At 34.4% G+C, this 22,274-nt stretch overlaps 1 protein-coding gene across 1 annotated transcript in view; it reads left to right on the top strand.

Moving 5' to 3' along the window:
• The window catches only part of LOC145680812 (uncharacterized), a 90,326-nt gene that overhangs the window by 36,967 nt on the left and 31,085 nt on the right, over positions 1 to 22,274 (top strand). The window contains exons 2-4 of the mRNA XM_081751886.1: positions 8,346 to 8,553; positions 12,110 to 12,232; positions 17,787 to 17,909. Coding sequence (XP_081608012.1) covers positions 8,355 to 8,553; positions 12,110 to 12,232; positions 17,787 to 17,909 — 445 coding nt within the window. The 5' untranslated portion in view covers positions 8,346 to 8,354. The remainder of the gene's footprint in view (positions 1 to 8,345; positions 8,554 to 12,109; positions 12,233 to 17,786; positions 17,910 to 22,274) is intronic.

A 22,274-nucleotide genomic window follows, 5' to 3' on the forward strand; every position in this document is an offset into this window, starting at 1 on the left:
TTCTATATACAAGAGAAAGGCCAAACAAACACAATCACTGTTTTGTTCAGAAGAAAAGAGAGAATTCCTTTTTTGTAAACGCAAAATGTCACCGTACACTTATGCTTGAATTAGTGCTTATAAAGTATATTACGTTATTTGATATTTTGTGGGATTACCCTGTGCGTTAATGATTGTCCGTAGTCTTCGTGGCATTGATTTCACCTGTAGTAGTTCGTAGTTCTGTAGCTTCGGGACTGATTATGTCCCATTCTTCTTGAATAGCTTTTCTTAGGCCTTCTTTAGTAGAGACAGGGCCGGCGCGAGAGAGGGTCGAGCCGTGCCACCGTCCAGAGCGGCAAGTCTAATGAGCGGCAAAAAGAAAAGAATACTATCAAAATATAATGCTTCGTAATAGGCTCACATGGAAAAATAAGATTGTGTTAACCTGAGAATGTAATTGAACTTACTTTACTCACATTCAAGAAAATACTCTCTTAGGAAATTCAGAGCATTCCTCCGCGTTTTCAATTATCAAACTACTAGCCACAGGTATCTCGTTCAATATTTCCCTTGCAGCAGTGTAGATAGGATTTTGAGCTAGAGTGCATAAGATTATCACGGTGTCTTTTTATATTTTTTTTCTATTCAATAATGTTCTAACGCTCCGCTCCAAGTATGCAAAAGGTACACTCCCACTTGAGACAGGCCGTTCTAGCCTGTAGCATCCAGGGGCGGATCCAGGACGGACTTCTGGGGGGGGCGGTGGGTTGTAATACTGCTACTTAGAGCTACTTTTAAGAGCGTCAAAAAAATAAACTATATATTTTATTTATATATAAAATAAAAAAGTTTCCTCTTCTGGGGGGGCGATCGCCCGATCGCCCCCCCTGGATCCGCCCCTGGTAGCATCTAGAGACATTTAGGTTCTAATAGCGAGTTTTTGACCAATTTACAAATTGTTCATTCCGAATATAGTAAATCGTACAGCGTATTATTTCTTGAGAAATGTCTCATTTTTTGTATAGCTAAAAAAAGTTTATGACTTTTTTTTCTGCGTCAGTTCAACGTTAGGCCATACTAAAGGAACATATTAGTAGTCTCACTTTAAAATCATAATCCACCACAAGGTGGTAGAGCCGAATTGATGCTCTGACTCAGTTATCAAATATAGGAAGTTTATGATGCCTTACTTCAAATAAGTAATGACAATAGAACCGATAGAATGGTCGTCCACGATGCTCTGTGTATAGCAAACCAGCTGAGTTACTTTTCTTTCCTTTACTCACTCGTTGTCTGATATGACTTTAAAGCATTGATTCTCATGTGTTGGATGCAGTAGGATTTCTTGAAAATATATCTGGGTACTTTGAGAGGAGCAGAAATTATGCAAAGTTTAAATCTTACTTAGTTGATACGATGGACTTGGCATCAGCATTAGATACGGGTGATCCACTGATACGTAATACAGTGCAAGCTCGAAGTCGAAAGAAGAGACAGTTTCAGTACGAGGCAGAGGATGAAGCTACTGAAAACATCCACAAACAAGATACAAGATCGATTTTTATTACAAAGTTCTAGAAGTGATTGTGTTAGCTTTTAAGAGAAAGATTTGAGCAACTTAAACATCACAGCGAGTATTTCAATTTTCTTTGCGATATAAGTAATCGTAAAGATATAGCCTACCATCTGAACTTTTTGTCTGAAAAGTGTACTAAACTTACCATCATTTTAACACACGAAGAATTGAAAGATATTAACCCCAGTGATTTGAAAGACAAACTGAAAGTGTTATCCACTATAATTAAGCCTGTAAAAGTTCACCAAAAAAAAAAAAAAAAAAAATTAGAAACATGACTTTGCTCCCAATGTTAGTATTGCACGCAGAATTTTGTTAATCTTGCCTGTAACAGTGGCAAGTGGAGAAAGAAGTTTTTGGAAACTTAAGTTTATTAGAAACTATCTACACTCTTCTATGTCTGAAACACGCTTGAGTGGTCTAGCGACGATATCAATAGAACACAAATTGGCTAAAACATTGGACTACGTGATGTGATAAAGGGATTTGCTCATATCAAAACAAGAAAAGTTTCTTTCAATTAAGGTATGTTAAATTTATGTATGTCTATTGTGTTTTAGTACATTATAAGGCTTAGGCTAATCACTTACATTTATCATAATATCTGATTTACTGTATTATCTTCTTGCTCCATACTCTGTTGAAAACGCCTTTTGATATAAAATAAGCCTAAAAATTAAAATTCTTAGTCATTATTAAAGTATATTTTTAAAATTTTATTTTCTGTATGCGCTGCTCTATATTACAGATATACAGCGAAATCGAGCATACTGAATATTGTGTCAGTATAGAGTCGTTTAAATATTACGTAAACATTCCAGAAAGGTAGTTTTTTTTTTTTTTTTTTTTTGTTTACTTTTCCATTTTATACATGTTTTTAAATGACACTTGAACGTTATCTGTCAAAATAAGGTTTGCGGATTAAAGGGGCGGCATGTGAAAGCACCGCCCAAGGCGGCAAAATTGCTAGCGCCGGCCCTGAGTAGAGAAGCTGTGCCTTCTGATTGTTGTCTCCAGAACAGACCATAGATGTTCTATGGGGTTCATATCTGGGGATTGGGGAGGTGTGCGAAGCTGTTTCAAGGTATTATAGAGTAGCCACAATCGAGTATTTTCCGCTGTATGTTTGGAGTCATTGTCTTGCTGAACAATAAATTGTTTTCAAGAACCATCTTCTGCGCACTAGTATGGAGATTTTCCTTTAATATGTTAATATACACTTTGTGGATCATCACTCCATCGATAAGGTGGAGACGACCCACTCCTGAGGCACTCATACAACCCCAGACGAGCACGGACCCTCCTCCGTGTCTTACTTTAGGGACGAGATTTTGAGGATTCATCTCTGTATTCACCTTGCGCCATACAATACGCCTCCCATTGGACTCGATAAAGTTAAATTTACTTTCGTCCGAAAATATGACCCTATTCCAGAAAGAAGCTTGATCCCTTATCTTTATACTCTTTTTCAAACTTTAGTCTCTTTATACGATTTGTCTTGTTCACCCAGAACATTTTCCTGGCTATCCGACCATGATACCTTGCAAATATTCCGCACTGTACTGGCTGATACTTTAACACCGCGTGTTTCCAGATCCGTTGCCAATTGCACAGCACTATTTTTTGGAACCTTTTTCTTTCCCTAATAATGTAACGTTTATCTTGTTCACTCAACACTCTTGGTCTTCCAGTTTTTTTTTTTTTTTTTTTCGCACAGTGATAGAAACATTATACATCGCAATTATTGTTTGTACTGTTGAACGAGGCCTGTCTGCAAGGTTTGCTATCTTTCTCAAAGACTTACCCTTCTTATGCAATTTAATAATTACTTTTCTTGTCTCCTCATTTGTTTCTGTTCGGTTGCTTCCCACTTTGACAGCCCACCGTGCAGTTTTTTCACTTCTATTCACAACTAAACTCATTCTGTTACTCGTCATGCTATACAGAGGTGTATACTCAGGTGAATACTAGTGAACCCCAGTTGTGGTATCTTTGTTTCGTATTCGTACGTCAGGTGTACGATCACTTTTTGCGTCTACTCTATACACTTTCTACGGAATTTATTTACTTTCTGACCATTAAACTTGTCTTTGTGGTCCTTTATTGATATATTCATAAAGCTTAGTTTTCATTATTCATATTGTGTGTGTTATTACACTTCTTAAATTTTCTGTTTCTTTTTCGCAGGCATTCTCGTTTCAATAGCATAGGTGTACGAACACTTTCTGCGCTCACTGTATGTACAGTAAATACAAATTTATAATTTTGACTTTACGAAGTGTACAATGTAATTGTTCAATAATTAACATAAGCAGGCATTCATTAATTTATATTAATATAATAATTAATAAAACTAATAAGCGGGTGATTGATGACTCAGTGGTAGAGTTTTCATCTATAGTATTCTAACCCAGGACATGTGGGTTTTCGATGGCTAATTTTGTGTTTGAAAATTTTCCCGGTGGAAGGCCTACCTTTCTTATATTTGTTCCATCATCACTCATTAACGAATTTAGTTTATCAAAACTCTATAGCCATATATTCATTCTGTCCGTCAGTGAAGCAAACAGTCTCAAGAACTATCTGATGGATTACCAATCAATTTTGGCCATGATGTACAGAGTCAATAGTTAAGAATCGAGTTCCCTGATAAATGTAATATTCAAACCGGAAGCGGTACAAATCAACCATTTCCGGTTTTAACGTTAATCATTATATAGTAAATATGGTAATAGATAGCGAGAAGCGGTTTCCAGTAATCGACATATATATAACATTCATGTAGATAGAATGTTACCCAATTTGTGCATCTGCTGAAAATAATGAGCTTAGGTATTTAGAGAGCATTTTCCGCTTTAGAAAATGTGTGCTTGGTAAAGAATGTAGAGAATTAGCTGAGTCAGGCATGTAGCTAGAATATGGTAATAGGAAGGGGGGGGGTCTGTCACGAAATACTGTGGTTATTTACCAGGGGCTCAATCATTCTAAACTATTTTATTGGCAACATATATTGGTTCGTTTAGCCAAGATTTCTAATGGGGGAATGATATGAAATACTGTGGTTACACACCAGAGGCTCGATCAATCTAAATATTTTACTGACAACATACCCATATTGATTGGTTAGGACAATAAAATGAGGATATATTAATAAGTATTTTAATAAGAAGCTATGAGGAAATCTCGAGTAAAAGAATATAAAAAAGTATTGAAAAAGATATAGTTTTCCGAGGTCATTCGAACGGTGTCGAGAATTTTGCGTCTGGGAAATTTGCGCCCTACCTCAAGAACAGGGAAAATTGCGCCTACGATGTACCTCCACCGGGAAGTTGAGCCCTGCGAAATAAAAGAACCTATTGGAGCTTACGCATTTGCTCGGAGGGGCTGACATTACAGTATAAACAATCCTCCCCCCACAACCATGCCATTTGTGATTTATTTTCATTGTGGCTATATAAGGGGAGAATAAACTTCAATATAAGCCAAAAGAACACAACTGATCAACGCAATCACTGCTTCTTCCAGAGATGATTTTGGGGGAACACTGGCCTCCCCAGAGCTCTCAGAGTGCCCCCTCGGAGGAGACCAAAATAATACGTCTATAATATAATAATAAATAGAATAGTACCAGCAGTGACCCCCCTCTGGAATACCAAGTGTGCCCCCCGGAAAATTTTTTTCTAAAAGAACGACTGAACGCAATTGTGTGTTTGAATTCCAGCAAGTAAACACACTGTACATAGTTTTCTTGATAATTTTACTGAACTGATTTTACATTCACTTTACATTTTCTTTTCTATACTTTGTGTCCTGAAAAGCCAAACAACTCGCAAGGATTGTGAACAGAGATATCTGGGTAGAGCCAAACAGCCTTTTGTAGATTAAATTAAACTCTTTGATTATATTAATAATTATATATCAGTCATTTATACTTTTTTGTAAATTTTGTAGTATAATGAAAAATTGTATTTGTATGGATTGCCCTTTAGTGAACTAAAATTGTATTTTTTTCATTTGTTCGGAATATTATAACGGATGGAGTAACTCACTGAGACGATGATAGGCAAGGGCAAGCCTAGTTCAAGTGTGAGGGGAAGTTACTTTACACAATACAAAAATAAGTTGAATTGTAGAGCGCTAACATCCCAGTGCAAATATATAGCCGGCGCATTTTCCCCTCTTTTTGGGGTAGGGCGCAAACATCCCAGTGCAAATATATTGCGAGCGCATTTTTTCCTATTTTTGTGGTAGGGCGCAAATTTCCTGGGCGCAAAATTCTCTCATTCAAGGAAAATATAATGTCCGTGAAGTTGACAAGCCACTTATGTCAGACTCCATTTCGACTTTAAACGTCGCTAGTGCTACGTTAGTGTTCGATAGTGACGCAAATCGTTAGTACTTCACAGATAACGTGTGCTTTTTAAATAATGGAAATAGGTCTTCTAACTGCATGCCAACACGCCCACTTCTAAGAATCATCTCAAAAATGAGGTTAACCGTTAGAGCAAGTAAGTGCTCATTAGTGCCATTAACATTAATGCCTCCATCGTACGGCCCTTTGAGTAATGATAATAGCACGCTCTTTGCTAGTCTCAATGCGTCCCTGTATTCTCGCGAACATTCTTACGTGCCCAAGTTAGTTACTTTTTTTTTTTGCAACTATTGTTTATCTGTTATTGTTTATTGCTAGTCTGCAGAGTAGTCCTTACATTAATATGCCATTGTCCTTGATAATCATTTCGTATTTACAAGCAGTTTGTTATTACTGTTAGAAGATATCAAAAAACAACAGATAAAATCTACTACTTAACGATTCACATTTTTCTTTTACAGTACATAAACGATTAATAATAATAATAATAATAATAATAATAATAATAATAATAATAATAATAATAATAATAATAATAATAATAATAATAATAATAATAATAATAATAATAATAATAAGACTATTCCAGCATAAAAGTTATCAATTGCATCCCACTGGCAACAAGCGACGCATATTTTAACTTCACAAAAATTAGTTTCTCACGATTTTCTGGAAAACTACGTATGATAACATGTTCATTATGTCAAGTTGTTTATCTCAGTGTGATATATGTCTTACCTCTGGACAATATCACGGTAAAACAAAAATTAAATATTAGAAGTACATCGTACTTTTGGACTACATCTCATTAACCATGAGAAGATTGAGTAGTGTATACTTTAGGATGTAAGTTTCAGCTTAACTTGCATCATACATTCTTAGGATTACAAAAAGGAAATTTGTTCGTTTGCGTTTGAACAAAATTCTTAGGATTACAAAAAGAAAAAATATTTTTTCCGAATTCCGGAATTTTTCCGAAATCCGGATTTTTTCCGAATTCCGGAATTTTTCCGAATTCCGGATTTTTTCTAAATTCCGGATTTTTTCCGAAATCCGGAATTTTTCCGAAATCCGGAATTTTTCTAAATTCCGGAATTTTTCCGAATTCCGGATTTTTTCTAAATTCCGGAATTTTTCCGAATTCCGGAATTTTTCCGAAATCCGGAATTTTTCCGAATTCCGGATTTTTTCCGAAATCCGGAATTTTTCCGAATTCCGGAATTTTCCAATTTTACTTTCCGGATTCCGGAAAGTAAAAATTCCGGAATTGGCCATCCCTAATATATATATATATATATATATATATATATATAAAAGAAAACATGCACCATGGCAAAAATTTGTCATCACAAGTAATGCATACATGCCTTCTATCAGCATAAAAAAAAAAAGTTTCATTGAAATTGGAGCCGGACATTTGAGTGATGTCCCTTGTGAGATGTGATTGAACGTGACGTCAGAACGCATCGCCCCCCTTCCCGGAGTTTACGGGAATTAGGTGACCTGAGTGTGCACATGTGGTGTCAGCTCTCTCCAGCGACCTATCAAGGATCATTGCATGTATGCCAAGACGTGTCGCCATTTTTATCCATGCCAAAAGTCGACATACTGACAATTAGGTAGGTAGTCATAATGGTCTGGCTGATATGTGCGTATATTTTAACTCGTACATTTTGTCTCGACTCGAATTTCGAAACGTCTCGACTCGAATTCGAGTCGAGTCGAGACACAGACTGTCGAGTCGAGACAGAAACATATTTTCGAGTCGAGACACGAGTCGAGACAACATTTTCTCGAATCGAGTCGAGACAGGCTTAAATCTCGACTCGACTCGACTCGTGCGCATCCCTATCAATAGCCTAAACTGAAAGAAAGACATCTATACGACATTTCAGCATTTTACATGTAATAGTCTTGCAGACCTGGTGAACTAGATAAAATCGTTCAAGCCCGTTATTCCCTATGAAGAGTCTCTGTTTGTAAAATCCTATCTTACGTACAGGCTAGATCTCAAAGAGAAAATTTGCACAAAATTTTAAGATTCTCTGCTTAATAGTTGCGGAAATCTATGTTGGTAAGAGAATCAGTGAATAAGTTCTTGGATTTACTTTATTCGTATACCTAAAGTATATACATTTATTCTTAAGAAGAAAGAGGTCCTTCGGTCCGAATTTGTAAACGCTGTTATCATCTCAAAATGTTTCAATATGTTATAAAATATTTATGTTATTCGGTTTATTTAGGCCTACCTATTTCTACAAAACTACAGACAGCCATAAAAACGCATGTTTAGTCTAAGTTATATATTTTATAATTTTAGGCTAACTTGTACACCTTAAAGAAGTCTCATTTAAAACATAGTTTTATCTTATACATTCATCATTCTTATGACTAATGAAAACTTTTATCTTACAGATTGTAAAGATGAAGACTGATACGCTATTTGTGTTATGTGCCACAGCTATTACGACCATATACTTAGTTGTTTATGCTAATGGAAGCCCAATGAAGGATAAGACGGCGTTAAGGAAAGCTTATAAAAGCGTTAAGGAAAGGGAACTATTGGATCAAGAAAAGATAAGTCAACATAGAAGAATAGACCAAGATCTGAGACTAGCAAATGGTAAACTTCAATGCGTCTTTCTGTCTCTCTTTCGTCTCTCTTTCTCTATCTATTTATCTACCTATTCTTTCTAGTTGGAGATAATAAGACAAAACAATAACGAAATGACATAGGAAAAGTGCGCATTCCATGAAATGCATATGGTTGTTGGATCTGTCAGATAGTCGATGGAGTTAATAGTAATATCACCCAAATATTTTAGTTCGTGGGACTAGTGTACCTTTTTGCACAGAGGCTTTGTATATGTGAAAGAATTAAAAAGAAAATAAAACTCAAGGAGACACTTGATCAGAGATCATGAGCCCTTGTGCTGACGTGATCAAATTGGCCGTCTTGTGGACAGACAGAGGTTCGTTTAAATGCTCATATTTCTATTAGTAATCACGATATTGTGACGTTTCAATAATTATTTAAAAGATTTTGAATGAAGCTACTTAAATAATAAAACGAACAGTTAAGAAGTTGAAGCGGCGCAATTTAGGATGTGAATGATATATTGATAAACATTTCAGAATTTTTTTTCTAAAACGATTTTAACGGCAATTTTGCGACATTTGACCAGCACGTAGTTTAGAAATATTGAAACCCTGCTAAACACAAATCTGAATGTTTGCAGGTCGAATTTTGCTTCTTTATAGCCTAAATCCAGGTTTGGTAGTTAAAACGAATGCTGCATAAATTAATTTTTAGAACTAGCTACAAACACTGCAGTGTAAAATACTTATTTCCTAGGTTATTAGGGTGAAGGGATTCATTTGTAACCTTCGAATTACAATCCAGAAACCGAGACTGGCTTAAACCAGTATTAGAGCGAAGACGGTGATCAAATTCGAGGACCAATTTCGGTTTCAACGTTTATCACCATAGAAAGAAATCAGTAACAGATGGTGAGGAGTGTTTTTTTTTTTTTTTTTTCCTGCAAACAGTTCAGCGTCTTAAATCAACGTATTGCCGCTAGCCCGAACATTCTACCAAAACCGTAAGCGGTTCAAAGTTAATACTCTTTTCCACAGAGCAAAAAACGGAAAGAAATGCTGTTTTTTGCAATCGATCAATTGTCCTGACAATAGGCTCCATCTTCCCCATTAATCCTCTATTGTCACGTTAAGTGGTTGAAATTAGCCATATCCGGTTTCAACACTTATCGCCGTAAAAAAAAAAAAAAAAAAAAAAAAAAAAAAAAGATGAATCGTTGACTTCGAAAACCAGTCATCTCCATCGAACATAATTTTACAGAAGAGACAAAAAATTAAATTAGTCAATATGCATCTGACATATAGGGCTATTTTCAGTTTCTGAACCTAGAATATGCACTGAGAAAAAAAAATTGTACCTGGCGTACTTAAAAATGTAGGTTACATGCGTAATTCCTGTAGTTTTTGGACTTTACGTAAAGCAGACGTATAACTGAAAACGCATGTTTTATAATATTTTCTGTATAAGTGTTCCATCTATACGTACTTTCCGTATGAAACAATATAAGCGGTCAGGATGTCACATACAAATGGACGTATATAACATATAGCTGAGGAACGTAACATAAGTATATGCATGTGATTTACGGAAAACTCTTAGATGTCAGACATCCTGCAATGGCATGATGTAACATATAAGGGCAATGTGTATGTAGCATATAGATAACGTATGCTCCATACTGATTTCTGTAGTAAGCAAGAGAATTCCGTATATTTGTGCAATATACCGCTGTCCAGAGAACGGATTTTTCTCAGTGTGGCTATTTACTTAAGATTCCTTGACTTTGATGCCATAATAACCTGTTTTATTTCATTAAAAATCAATATCAAAAATTGGAGATGACTTTTTTCGCACAAAACAAGAAAATATATTTCGCACTATGTTAAAAATTTGAGAATATTATTAACTCTTCATTTACAACTTGAAATAAATGTATTATGTATGCTACAGATTACATGGATACGGATATGTCTGTCACAGTAATAGTTTAACAGCTAACGAAAAGATAAATTAAGTCTATAAGTTCAGACATTTTTTTGGATCATGGTCATAACAAGAACCAAACTAAGAATGTAGATTTAGAAATCCTCTTCTGGCTCATGACAAGTGGTGGTGGGCCACAAACACATTTCTTCATACAAAGACAAAAACTCACGTGGAACAACTTTCTTGACATCTAATTTTCTTCTTTATGGCTGCTTTTTCAGAGTATGCTTCCTTTACTGGTAGTGGAGCCACTTTCATGGTACTTTTTTTTACTTTTTCTTTTTAACCTAAATGTGCAAACCACCAATGAAATGTGATACTTCAACTTCACCAGGTGTCGAGGTTTTATTACTAGAACTGCTGTAATGTGGCAAAGATGGCCAGTTGATATGGGAAAGAATTTGAATCTCTCTTCAGGACTAAATTTACAAAAACATTTCATGTTGCACCTGAAAATAGAAAAACAAATCTGATGTACAATTTTGTAAATTTAATGTTTGAAGAAACAAGTGTGTTTCAATGGTCATTAGAGTATTGATAATGCTTAAGTTATTTCTTGATTTGTCTATGTGTTATGAACAGCAGCAAGGTATATATAGCACTAATACTATTATTACTAATAATATAATATTCTGTCTTACCTGCAGTCTTCAACTCTATATCAGGAATATATTTGCCTTTCTTTGTGATAATATTGTAAACCCTTCACTCTTACCATTTTCATTTTATATGGTTCAAAGCTTTCTTAAAAAAAAAAAATCCCTTTCTTTTCTTGGACATACCATCTGAAGAATTATTATCTGAATCACTCATGTTGTGGTAAGCACAACTCAATAAACTGTTCAGTTCTTTGTAAATTACAACGTCAGGATAACTTGGTAATATCTGGTACAATGTGATGCCATCTGGTAGTCTATTTCCAAGTTTAGTTCGAGAACAAGTCATCTTCAGGATATGGCATGTCTTCAAAATAAATGGAAATTTCAATTTCAATATTTTCTATAAGTAGCGGCGGGAGATGCCTTGTTTTTAGCCTAAATGTGTATCCACATCAGTTGAGTTGAAAAGTGCTATAATCTCAATTTGGTCAAAATGTGGAAATGACTGGTTTTCGAACTCATCGATTCAATTATAATAGATAACGACAAGCATAATTGACAATATTAATTAGCAACGACTAATTAAATTGAGCATCATTGACAGTATTAGTAACACACCTATGATAATTTGTTTCATGCTGATATTTATTTCCAAGGAATATTTTGGGAAGCGAGAAACAACGATTTATAGCATTTCTTTCTCAATAATACAAGAGTTTCACTTAACAACAATGGAAAGTAGTAATGGGAGAAATGCAACATTAGGCCTATTTTCATTTTATACTTTATTCTGAACTTTATGCTTATTATCTTGCGAAAGTATGAAATATAAAGAGGAGCGATTAAAGAAGAAAATACCAATTCATGTTTTCATTTAGCTGTGTTCCGTTTTCAATAATATCAAAGTTCATTTCTAATGTATATTCTGCACTTTATGTGATATGAAAAAATATGGAAATACTTCTTTCAATACTAACAAAAAATACTGTCTCCAGGAAGGAACACATGCGGTGAAGACTTTTTCGAATGCAAGTCTGGAAAATGCATACGTGATTGGTATGCGTGCGATTCACAGGACGACTGTGGGGATGGAAGTGATGAAATACCCGATATGTGTGGTAAGTGTGTCCATTATTTGCTCCAGTATAGATCTTTTCAATGTTTCACTTAAAAATTAAAGTAACTATATCCACTTAGCTGTCATATGTGTAGTGTCAATTAGGTTCTACTGTATAGTGCTTGCTCACTAAATTTGTTATATACCATAGATGATAAAGTATACGAAACCATACTTACTAATATATATATATTATTGATAATTGGAGAATCTACACTTGTGAAGTATAATATGAAAGCATTCAATTAATGAGTACATAATAGTTAATAAATCCTTTTTTGCACTTTCAACTTTGATTTGTATTGAGTAAGATACAATCATATTGAATTATATGTTAATACATTCAAATATATTTTAAATGTAATATTAAAATAAGATGCAAATGTGACACTGTTCTCTGCTAGTACTAACGAAAACATAGTTATTCATACCTACCATGCAAATACAAGTCCTTTCTGTTTCTCATGTATCTAACGGAAGTATGAAGTATTAATAAAACACAAGTGTGATCAAAGCAATAAATGAATTAATAATAGTTGTATAATAGTCTGGAGAAGTAACATTTCGTTCATCATAAACGTGATGAAAGTGAGTACATTGAATAAACTATTACACAAATGCTATTAATACATTTATTGCTTTGGTCAGTTTTATGTTTTATTAATTCATGTTGAATATTTCCAAAGCTATTATGAACAATATTCATGTAAATATCCCATATTCTTTCTTAATAACGTGGTATCCAAAATAATTTAACCGTATTGTATAATGTGATTGTGAGTTGGACGGTGAGCATAGGCAGGGATAAATGAAGCACAGCTTTTCAATCAAACAAATGTAACTGTAGATACTGGTATACAGTAAGGCTCACACCTCCTGACGTTTAAAGCGTGTCCTCCTTTCCACAAATCCAATGCAATTTGGGCGACGTTGCATAATAGCTTTGTCCCTGGATTAGTAGAAAGCAATTTCAAAGGTACGTTCTTATGATGTATGTCACTATAGCGTTAATAAATTTGTAAGAACGAATTTGTTTTTCAGTATCTTATTTCTCGCGTTAATGTTTCACGTTATGCCTGTACATGAAAGGAAACGACATCACACAACGTCGTATCTGCACACCATTGGCTTTCGACAGACATCAAGAGGTTTGACTTTAGATTAGTAAACTATGATTGCTTTAGTAGTTGAAACTGGCTGAGCAGCAGCTAATGTGACTTGCAATGCACACAGTATGTGATGTGTTAAGATATAATGCAGTTTATTATAGTAAATTGATTAACAAAATTTCGAAATGAGGATATGCCATTAGAATACAAAAAACATATAAGATTCAGGGTTGAAATAATGTGCAAACAATTCGATGAGGGCAAATATGTCATATTAGTTGAGTTAGTGAATCATCGACGAATATGAACAGCAAGAGTATGGCTGATCTGCATTTCTCTCATAATACTTCAGTAGACTGACTTGTACAGCAATCGAAAACATTGCCAACATTGATTGACCCCTTTTCCTTATCGCAAAACAAGTACTGTATACTTTCAAAAGTTACTTTGTTATGTTTCCGCCAGATAGAAAAGAGAATTACGCACTTTTAGTTGCCGGGATATAAATATAACCAAACTAATTTACAGAGTTCACCAAGACCTTCAAAGTGACTGGTAAATAGGAAAGAATAATGCTAGCTCAGATATGGCAAAAGTAACTAAGAATGCTTGACACGACTTGCCAGGAAAAAATTGGTTCAACCACGATAATCATGAAACGGATTACTAATTGCTACTTGTTTAGGATCTGGAAACAACATACGATAAAGGCCTTAGCAGACGAAAATCAAATATAGTACTAATGTTGGGAGTCAAAGGTGATGTGTTAATTCCTTAAATAAATATATGGTCATGGGAATCTGAAAATTAGGATTAGAAGAAGAAATAGTACCGTATATGATGCGTGCTCGTTGGTCCAGTTGGATAACTTTGCTGGACGATCTAACGTATTCGTTACGATATGAAACATTCGTTACAAAATGTTTCATAGTTATATCTCACAATTTTCCTATAAATATATATAACACGGTAAATGAATTGATCCTGCTTTACCTTAGAAAGGTAGTGTTAGTTTTATAATGCAGTAAGATAGTATTCGTGAATATTACGACCACGTTACATATGCTTTATATTCTGGATGATTGTTCAACAAAGAATGTGCACATGCATTTTCTCGAAATTTTTAATATGATTTAATATGATATTGCAGAGACGCTATTAATATTGCAGAGACAATATTAATGTGGTATATTAAATTTGCAGAGACATTAATAAATACGAGAAAATACATGTACACATTCTTTATTGAACAATCATCCAGAATATGAAGTATATGTAACGTAGTTGTAATATATATATATATATATATATATATATATATATATATATATATATATATATATATATATATAGATAATATGTTTCTGCAGTTTTTAATTATTCTAAAGAATTATTTAAAAATATTTTAATAACTTAATATATTGGCTCAAAAACATTTTGTTTGACACGCAATATGAATTATTTCTAACAAATATGATGCAGACCTTCAAATGAAGAAAGAAAGAAAAATATAGATTATTGGCATTTGGCAACGTTTCATAATTTTTAACTGAAAAACAAAAAACTAGTCTTTCTAAAATCCTTCATACACAAGACGTTCAGATCTTTACCACACACTGGCTTCTCCATTATAGTAAGTCGTTGTCGTGTGAAGTTTTTACTTTCCATCTGCTAATTCTTTAAATATCATCCTGTAGCTTTGCTTCAGAAGTTTGTTTTGTTGGTTTGTTTGTTTTGTACCTCTATAAAAATTGTTGCGGACGTACCGCAGGATTCCGAAACATGGATATTTGGATAGAGCACATAGTAGCTCCTAAGTGAAGTCCTTACCCGACTACGGTAGCTCCCATAGCATTGGAGCTATGGACATTTGAAGTGAATTTATTTTCATGCTTCGGGCAGTTTATGACTCCGAAATAACGGATTTCGGCACCCAGATTGTTCTATAGGTTTTGTCTCATCTTGGTGTCAGTAACCTCTTCCCAAAAGTTGTCGATGTTGTTTGGAAACATCCTGTATTATCTGTATAAAATTTACATTTTTAACGAAATTAATTAGAGTGTAGGATCATTATCAAACAACTAATAGCGTTAAGTGCATTGCCGCATTTATTCTCGTTGAAATGAGTGTAATGAAATACTGCTGAGCTGTCCTTAAAAATTGAGCTTCTTATCTACCCCTTCATTATTATTTAAAGAAGCAATTTCAAAATGTTCGAAAATCTATTCTCTTACCTTTTTGTTTTTATTTTTTTCCTTAAACCTGAACCTATGTTAAGTTTTACGTCATTTTGATACACAAGCTATTTTCTATATTACTACTTTAAACCTTGTTCAACAAGCATAAGACAAAGTTAGGTCATTAGCATGGAAATCAAGTTTCTTGATGTAGTCTCGAAGTCTTCGTTATCCCCTATCGCATGTTCACCTATTCATAAATGGTAGCAATGTAATAGGCTAATGTGGAATCATGGCAGAAGACAATTTTGGGGTAATGTGAGTACCCATTACTATTTACTTTAGAGTGTCTGTGTGTGCACCATCAATTTATAGCAGAGTATGATTCTTCTCCATACTGCAGTAAATGCACGTTGAGCAGCATTCTTAAGTTCGTCAACTGTTTCGTAACGTGTGGCAGCAACCTTTTGTCTAGTAAATCCCCATAATGCATTGTCGCAAGATAACATATCAGGACTTTTGGATGGAAACTCTGAAGGTGCTGGCCAATGGTCAGAACCACGTCAAATCTATTTATCAGGAAATAACTTATTGAGATATTCTCTAACTGCAATAGTATAATGGGCTGGTGTTCTGTCATGCCGGAATTATACACGACCGAGCCGTCCCCGATCTTTCAGATATGGTATAAACCAATCATGTAACATGGTTAGATACGCAATGTGATTCATAACGCCGTCAAAGAAATAGGACCTACCAAATAGGTTGCCTACATTGCAGCCCAGATCATGAGATGTGCTGAGTTGTGTTCAAGTTCTTTACAAAAATGTGGGTTTTCTGACTTTTTCATTGTGATATATTGCAAACTCGTCCGTACAAAGCACACTGAGAAAAAAAATGTAGGTGGTGTACTTAAAAAGATAGGGTACATCAGAAATTCCTGTAGTTTTTGGACTTAACGTACAGCAGACGTATAACTGAAAACGAATGTTTTATAATACTTTCCGTATAAGTGTTCCATCTATACGTACTTTCCGTGTGAAACAATATAGGCGGTCAGGATCTCACATATAAATGGACGTATATAACATATAGCTGAGGAATGTAACATAGGTATATGCATGTGATATACGGAAAACTGTAAGATGTCAGACATTCTGGAATGGCATGATGTAACAACTAAGGGCAGTGCCTATTTAGCATATGCATAACGTATGCTCCGTACTCAATTCTGTAGTAAGCAAGAGGATACCGTATATTTGTACAATATACCGCTGTCCGGAGAACGCATTTTTCTCAGTGCACTTTCCTCTTGAAAGAAGAGTTGTAAAGACATCGAGCATTCACCTACAAGCCTGCCCTACGTTTTTGTATGTCAATCACTCAATTTCTTTACAAATGAAAGTTTAACTGCCTTTAACTGTAAATCCTTCGTTATATATTTCTGTAAGGTCGAGTATGGAACACCCAATTCCTGTGACCACTCTCAGGAATGGAATCCTTTTGGCAAACGTTCGACAGAAGATTCAGTCTCCACACACGTTTCCAGTCGTGTTTGTGGTCGTCCTGAACGGGGCTTATCTTTTATGCAACCAGTTGGAAATAGCATCTTTATCCACTGTAAGCTTATTGGTTTTGGAGGGAAAGGCATCTGAAACATTAGAGTGAAATCATGCTGAATATCTCTCATTGAATTTCCTGTATGGGGTCGTTCTTTAGCCACTTGCTCATTACGATCCATAGTGTCATCCGTACATCATCTCATCAGCCATGATTTAGATGTATATCAACACCTGCAACAATAAGAAACAATTCATTAATATCTATGTATATCTAGGGGTTAACAGGACTTTCTGATCGTTCTGTATATTATTATTGTCTTCATAATTTCGTGTCAGTTATAACAAAAGCATTTTCATCACATGGCTGTCATCCTGGGAAGATTTCCATTTTCAGAGATCGGACAACAATAAACTTCAAATTAACGGTTATTACTTCGTATAGGAAAAGTTAATACTGGAGTTGAGTTTTAAGTTGAACTTAGTTCTGAGCTCAAATTTTCTTGCATATTGTGCCAACTCATCTAACTCAATTGTTTTAAGTTTGCTGACTCATGACAATACTCACCAAAACGGAGCAATTTGTGCGTTCTCGTTTACGATGCTGGTTGTTAATAAATAAAGGAATGTGTTCATATTTGGTTAATATAGCATAATATTTTTATGTATTGATAATAGTTATATATAACCTACAATCTATCTATTAACAGCAAAACGGACGTGTGGGCCCAATAAATATCGTTGTAAGTCTGGTAGATGCTTAAGAGAGAAGCTCGTATGCGTCTTAGGAATCCAGTGTCCGGATAGAAGTGAGAACGCAACCATAATATGCGGTAAGTTCAACCTAGTTTAATTTATTTTCAGTGATATTAATGAAATAAGGGAGGTAATAAGATGCAACCATGTTCGCAAAATTTACATATACGATGCCAGTCCAGAAAGACACTAAACATTCGAAAAATAATACAAAGAAGGATACTGTTCTTGACTTTCTGCTTGCCAGCCCTTTGTAGTGAAATTCTTCCCAAGCATTTTAACGGTAATTCTATCATGTTATCTTGTATCATTGTGTTTGCGAGCTTTGAAGTGAAGTCCTATTTTCTACTTGGGGCTATTTTACGGTATCACAAAAATGAATATTTACTATCATTGTAGATCAGATTAGGGTAGTTTGTTACCGTATGATCCCAAAATTGATTGACTGCAGCAATGTTTTAAACTTACAAAATACGCAAGTAACGCATTAAAAGTTTCAAGCATTCAAGGGTATTTAAAAATTCCTGTCATGGCATAAAATTAAAGAAAATGAAACTTTCAGTTTATTTCCCATGTTTATGTCCTTTAAGCTAGATGAGTAACCAAAGAGAATGATTGTAAAATTAACTTTTCGTGTTGTGCCCCTCGAATAGAATCTGGGATCATGTGCACCAAACTCACTAACGCTAGTTACCAGATCAACAGGAAGTGATGCATGGCCTAAACAAATCCCAATGAGTATTATTATGAAAGATGCTTATATCAGAGTCATTTTAACAATAGACTGTAAAATTGCTCCTATCATTTACAACTCAAATAATCCTTACGAGACACTATTTTCATTTTTGCTTAATACGGGACATTTCGTCACACGTTTAAGAATTTAAGAAAGAGGACAACAGTGGTCACTTTCGTGTCTTTAGATTTGACTGCCGCGCAAAAATTGATATCGATCGTGCTGTTAGAGGTGAGAAGTTATCATACATTGCTAGAGATTTTTGTTGAGATCCTGGTTAATGTGAGTAAGCAGTTGGATGTGGCGTAGAGGAGACAGACACAAAATGGACTAGGAGCAGATCATCAGTGGCACGAGATCAAGGTCTAGTTCAAGAAATACGGAATCTTCTCTGCGTCATCATCGTCTTTGAATGTAAAATCATGAGAGGTCCACATCTAGGCGAATTCACGTCTAGTTCAGATATAATATGAAAATCTAATTATTTTACCAACACTGTCGTAAGACATATTTTCTAAGCTGCGAGGAGGGAATTAAACCCATTTCTCTATCCTCACTGATTCTACACCCAAGTGTTGGGGGATGACTGGGAAGCCTTAGATACATGCATCTTATATTTAACGAAGATTGAATATTTGTTTACGAATGATATCTTTAAAGCATTTTCTACCGGTAATGTAAATCCATTTTTATAATATTTTACTAGTTTTAACTGTATATGCGCTTTGTTGCTACAAAATCAAATATATAGTTATATATTTCATTGAGATTTTACTCTTAAATTCTTGATAGACTTTAACCTTATGCAGTGAGTTAATTGGGAAGCGTGAAAGAAAGTATACGCCATATTGTATCAAAATCGAATTATTGTTTAAAATTGTCAAATAGAATAACTATTCTATCAGACCTTGTTTCCATATCGTACTAAAACACAATAACACACTGAGCAAGACTATGTGATAATATGTAAAAAAAAAAAAAAAAAAACACACACACACGCACACACAATCACGTAACACTTTCAACACAATAACTGTGTCTTCATCAGACTTTCACTTCCATTCCACAGAGGAGTGGAAGTCTGATGAAGACACAGTGATTATGTTGGAACTGTTACGTGATTGTGTTTTTCATATATATTATAATATAGCCTTGCTCAGTATGTTATTGTGTTTTAGTACAAATAAAATAAGTTTCTTAGTATCAGTTTGTTTCAATAATGAGGCTTCCAGGTTTTAGGAACTTACATCTTATACCAATTTATTATTAATTGCTTTTAATCGCAACCATTGAGGCTGATTGAGATACGCTAAAGAAAGTATTCAATACCATTATCGAATTCAAATAATGTTTACACAGTTCCTACATAAAAATTATTTTCTGTATTTCAAAATTTGCGGCATGGGAAGGATTGTTTTCTCTTTTACTACCTCGTTTTTAGTATATTCTTGCAACATGAAACAATAAGGCTCATTTCAAGGATTGGAAGAAGACATATACCAAGTTTCATTAAAATCGAATAACGTTTACGAGAGTTATGGTGAAACAGAAAGGAGACGGACAGAGACACATATGCTGGTTGAATCAAATGATAGAAACTAATTTCAATTGTGTATATTCCGCTAAAACATGCATTTTCTTTTGTGTTAGATAATACAACCATTTCCCAGGTGTTCAATTGTATATCACTTAATGAAAATAGTAATAACTTTTGTATAAGGATAAAAGGCAACATGAATAATACGTAACATAGGAGAAAAATGGGGAAAGGAAAAAGACGGCGTATTGAAAGAAATTAAAAATAATCTCAGAAACTACAATGAATGATAGAAACGACAAGACATATTAAAGAGAGTAATGTTTCTAGTATATTTTTATGTATTAGTTTTTGTCGCTGTCAGTTGTTAATTATACCTAGAAATGTGGAAAAATAACATCATATCTTTAAGCTGATTAGTCCTATGAGCATTCAGCTACTTTTGTAATAGTAAATCAATACCAATTATTGCACCATGCAGAAACCATATCTTTCACTCTCATATTTCTTGTTATTCAAGTATATAGGTAAAAATAATCAAACGTTTTATCACTAATGCTAATTTTGGAAGATTACTATGAGAAACATCTTTCGAATTTTCATATTCACATCTGCCTTTGTCCAGTCACTCTAAAACTGCTGCCTTTCTTCAAGTGACTTTTAGTATTGGATCTTTAATGTAGGTACAGGTTAGAATCACAGTGCACACTTAGTAGCAGCTACACAGAAATGAACTCCATTACCTGCTAAGCTCCATTAGCCGACTCTTTCTATATGTTTCATAGACGAGAATAGTAGATCAGTGATAAATAATTGCCATTAAATACGGGGAACTAAATACTCAGATTATTTTTTTTAAAAAAATCTTCATTTTGTATCAGTTTCATCAGATAAATTATTTGATAATACATGTATTTATCATAAAATTTAGATATTATATCATAAGGTTTAGAGTCTTCTTCAGCTCTGCGCCGATGAAGGAGAGCTTAAGCTAAACTAGTGCCAATCATATCTCTCTTGTTCAATTGTGTAATGCGAAGTCTGCAAACCGGCTCTTAGGCTAAATTACTTCTAGCTTGGAAGATAGAAGATCAATTCATCTTCGTTTAAGTAGCTCCAAGATAAATTTGCCCTCACCGGAGAATCAAAACCGTGACCATGTGCACTCATGTCCAAAATGATTGTCTCATATCTATAACTGTCTTCTTTTAAGAATATAGTTTGATAATGATTTTGCAGGGTACTTTTAATAATGATACTATGTGTATAATTGTGAAGTGTAAATTTGTGGCAAATTTCATAGGAAAAGAATTAAAAATACGAAAATAATAATGAGTAAAACAAAATGTTGCTAAATGACAAGAATGTTTTATTTTCGTTTTATTGTTCCTATTTACTGCTCTTTCGACATGAAATTTGCTACATACATGTCTTTGCCGATTATACACATACAAACATTATAAGAAATACCGGGCAAATTCATTATCAAATTATATTCCTGCAACAACATATTTATAGACATGCGACAATAATTTTGGACATGCGCTAACTACTACACTAAGCGGGAACTCGCTGTCAACTACCTTCTCCAATTTTTATTGCCATCTTCGTTGGTCGAGTCTAGCACTCGTGCTTGTACTGCAAAGAATCTTAGCTTAAATACCTTATTGAAAAGCGTTCTTCAAGCGTATATTTGTTTGGGTTCCAACTTAAACTGACCGTGGTGCTGAAAATAGGATAAAAACTACAATATATTGATTTGCGAAACACTGAAAAATCAATTGTTCAATACAAGATGATCTGAAACATTGCGAAAGACTTAAAACATGTAAAATCTAACAACAAAATACTTTTGGAGCTCTCTTCATTGCCGAGAGTGATATTTTCTTCATCTCTTGTTCTTCCACACCCTTCTTCTCCCATATTTGAAAAATTTTCAATATTGTATGTGCTACCGCAAAGTGACATTTTTCGAATGTCACTTCCCTAACGGTATCTTTCGGAAATGGGAGAACCTTAGCGTGAGAAGAGGATGGCAAAATAATTTTTCACGTTATTTTTCCCTTTATTTATGTCCAAAGAAACTCTACATTGTTATACATATAATAAAAACAGGGAATCGCACTATTGTGTGTCGTTGTTCGTGAACGAATATATCCACTGTTTATC

This window comes from Thermobia domestica, chromosome 3 (genome assembly GCF_964235325.1).
Source record: "Thermobia domestica chromosome 3, izTheDome1.hap1.1, whole genome shotgun sequence".
Classification (NCBI taxonomy): domain Eukaryota; kingdom Metazoa; phylum Arthropoda; class Insecta; order Zygentoma; family Lepismatidae; genus Thermobia; species Thermobia domestica.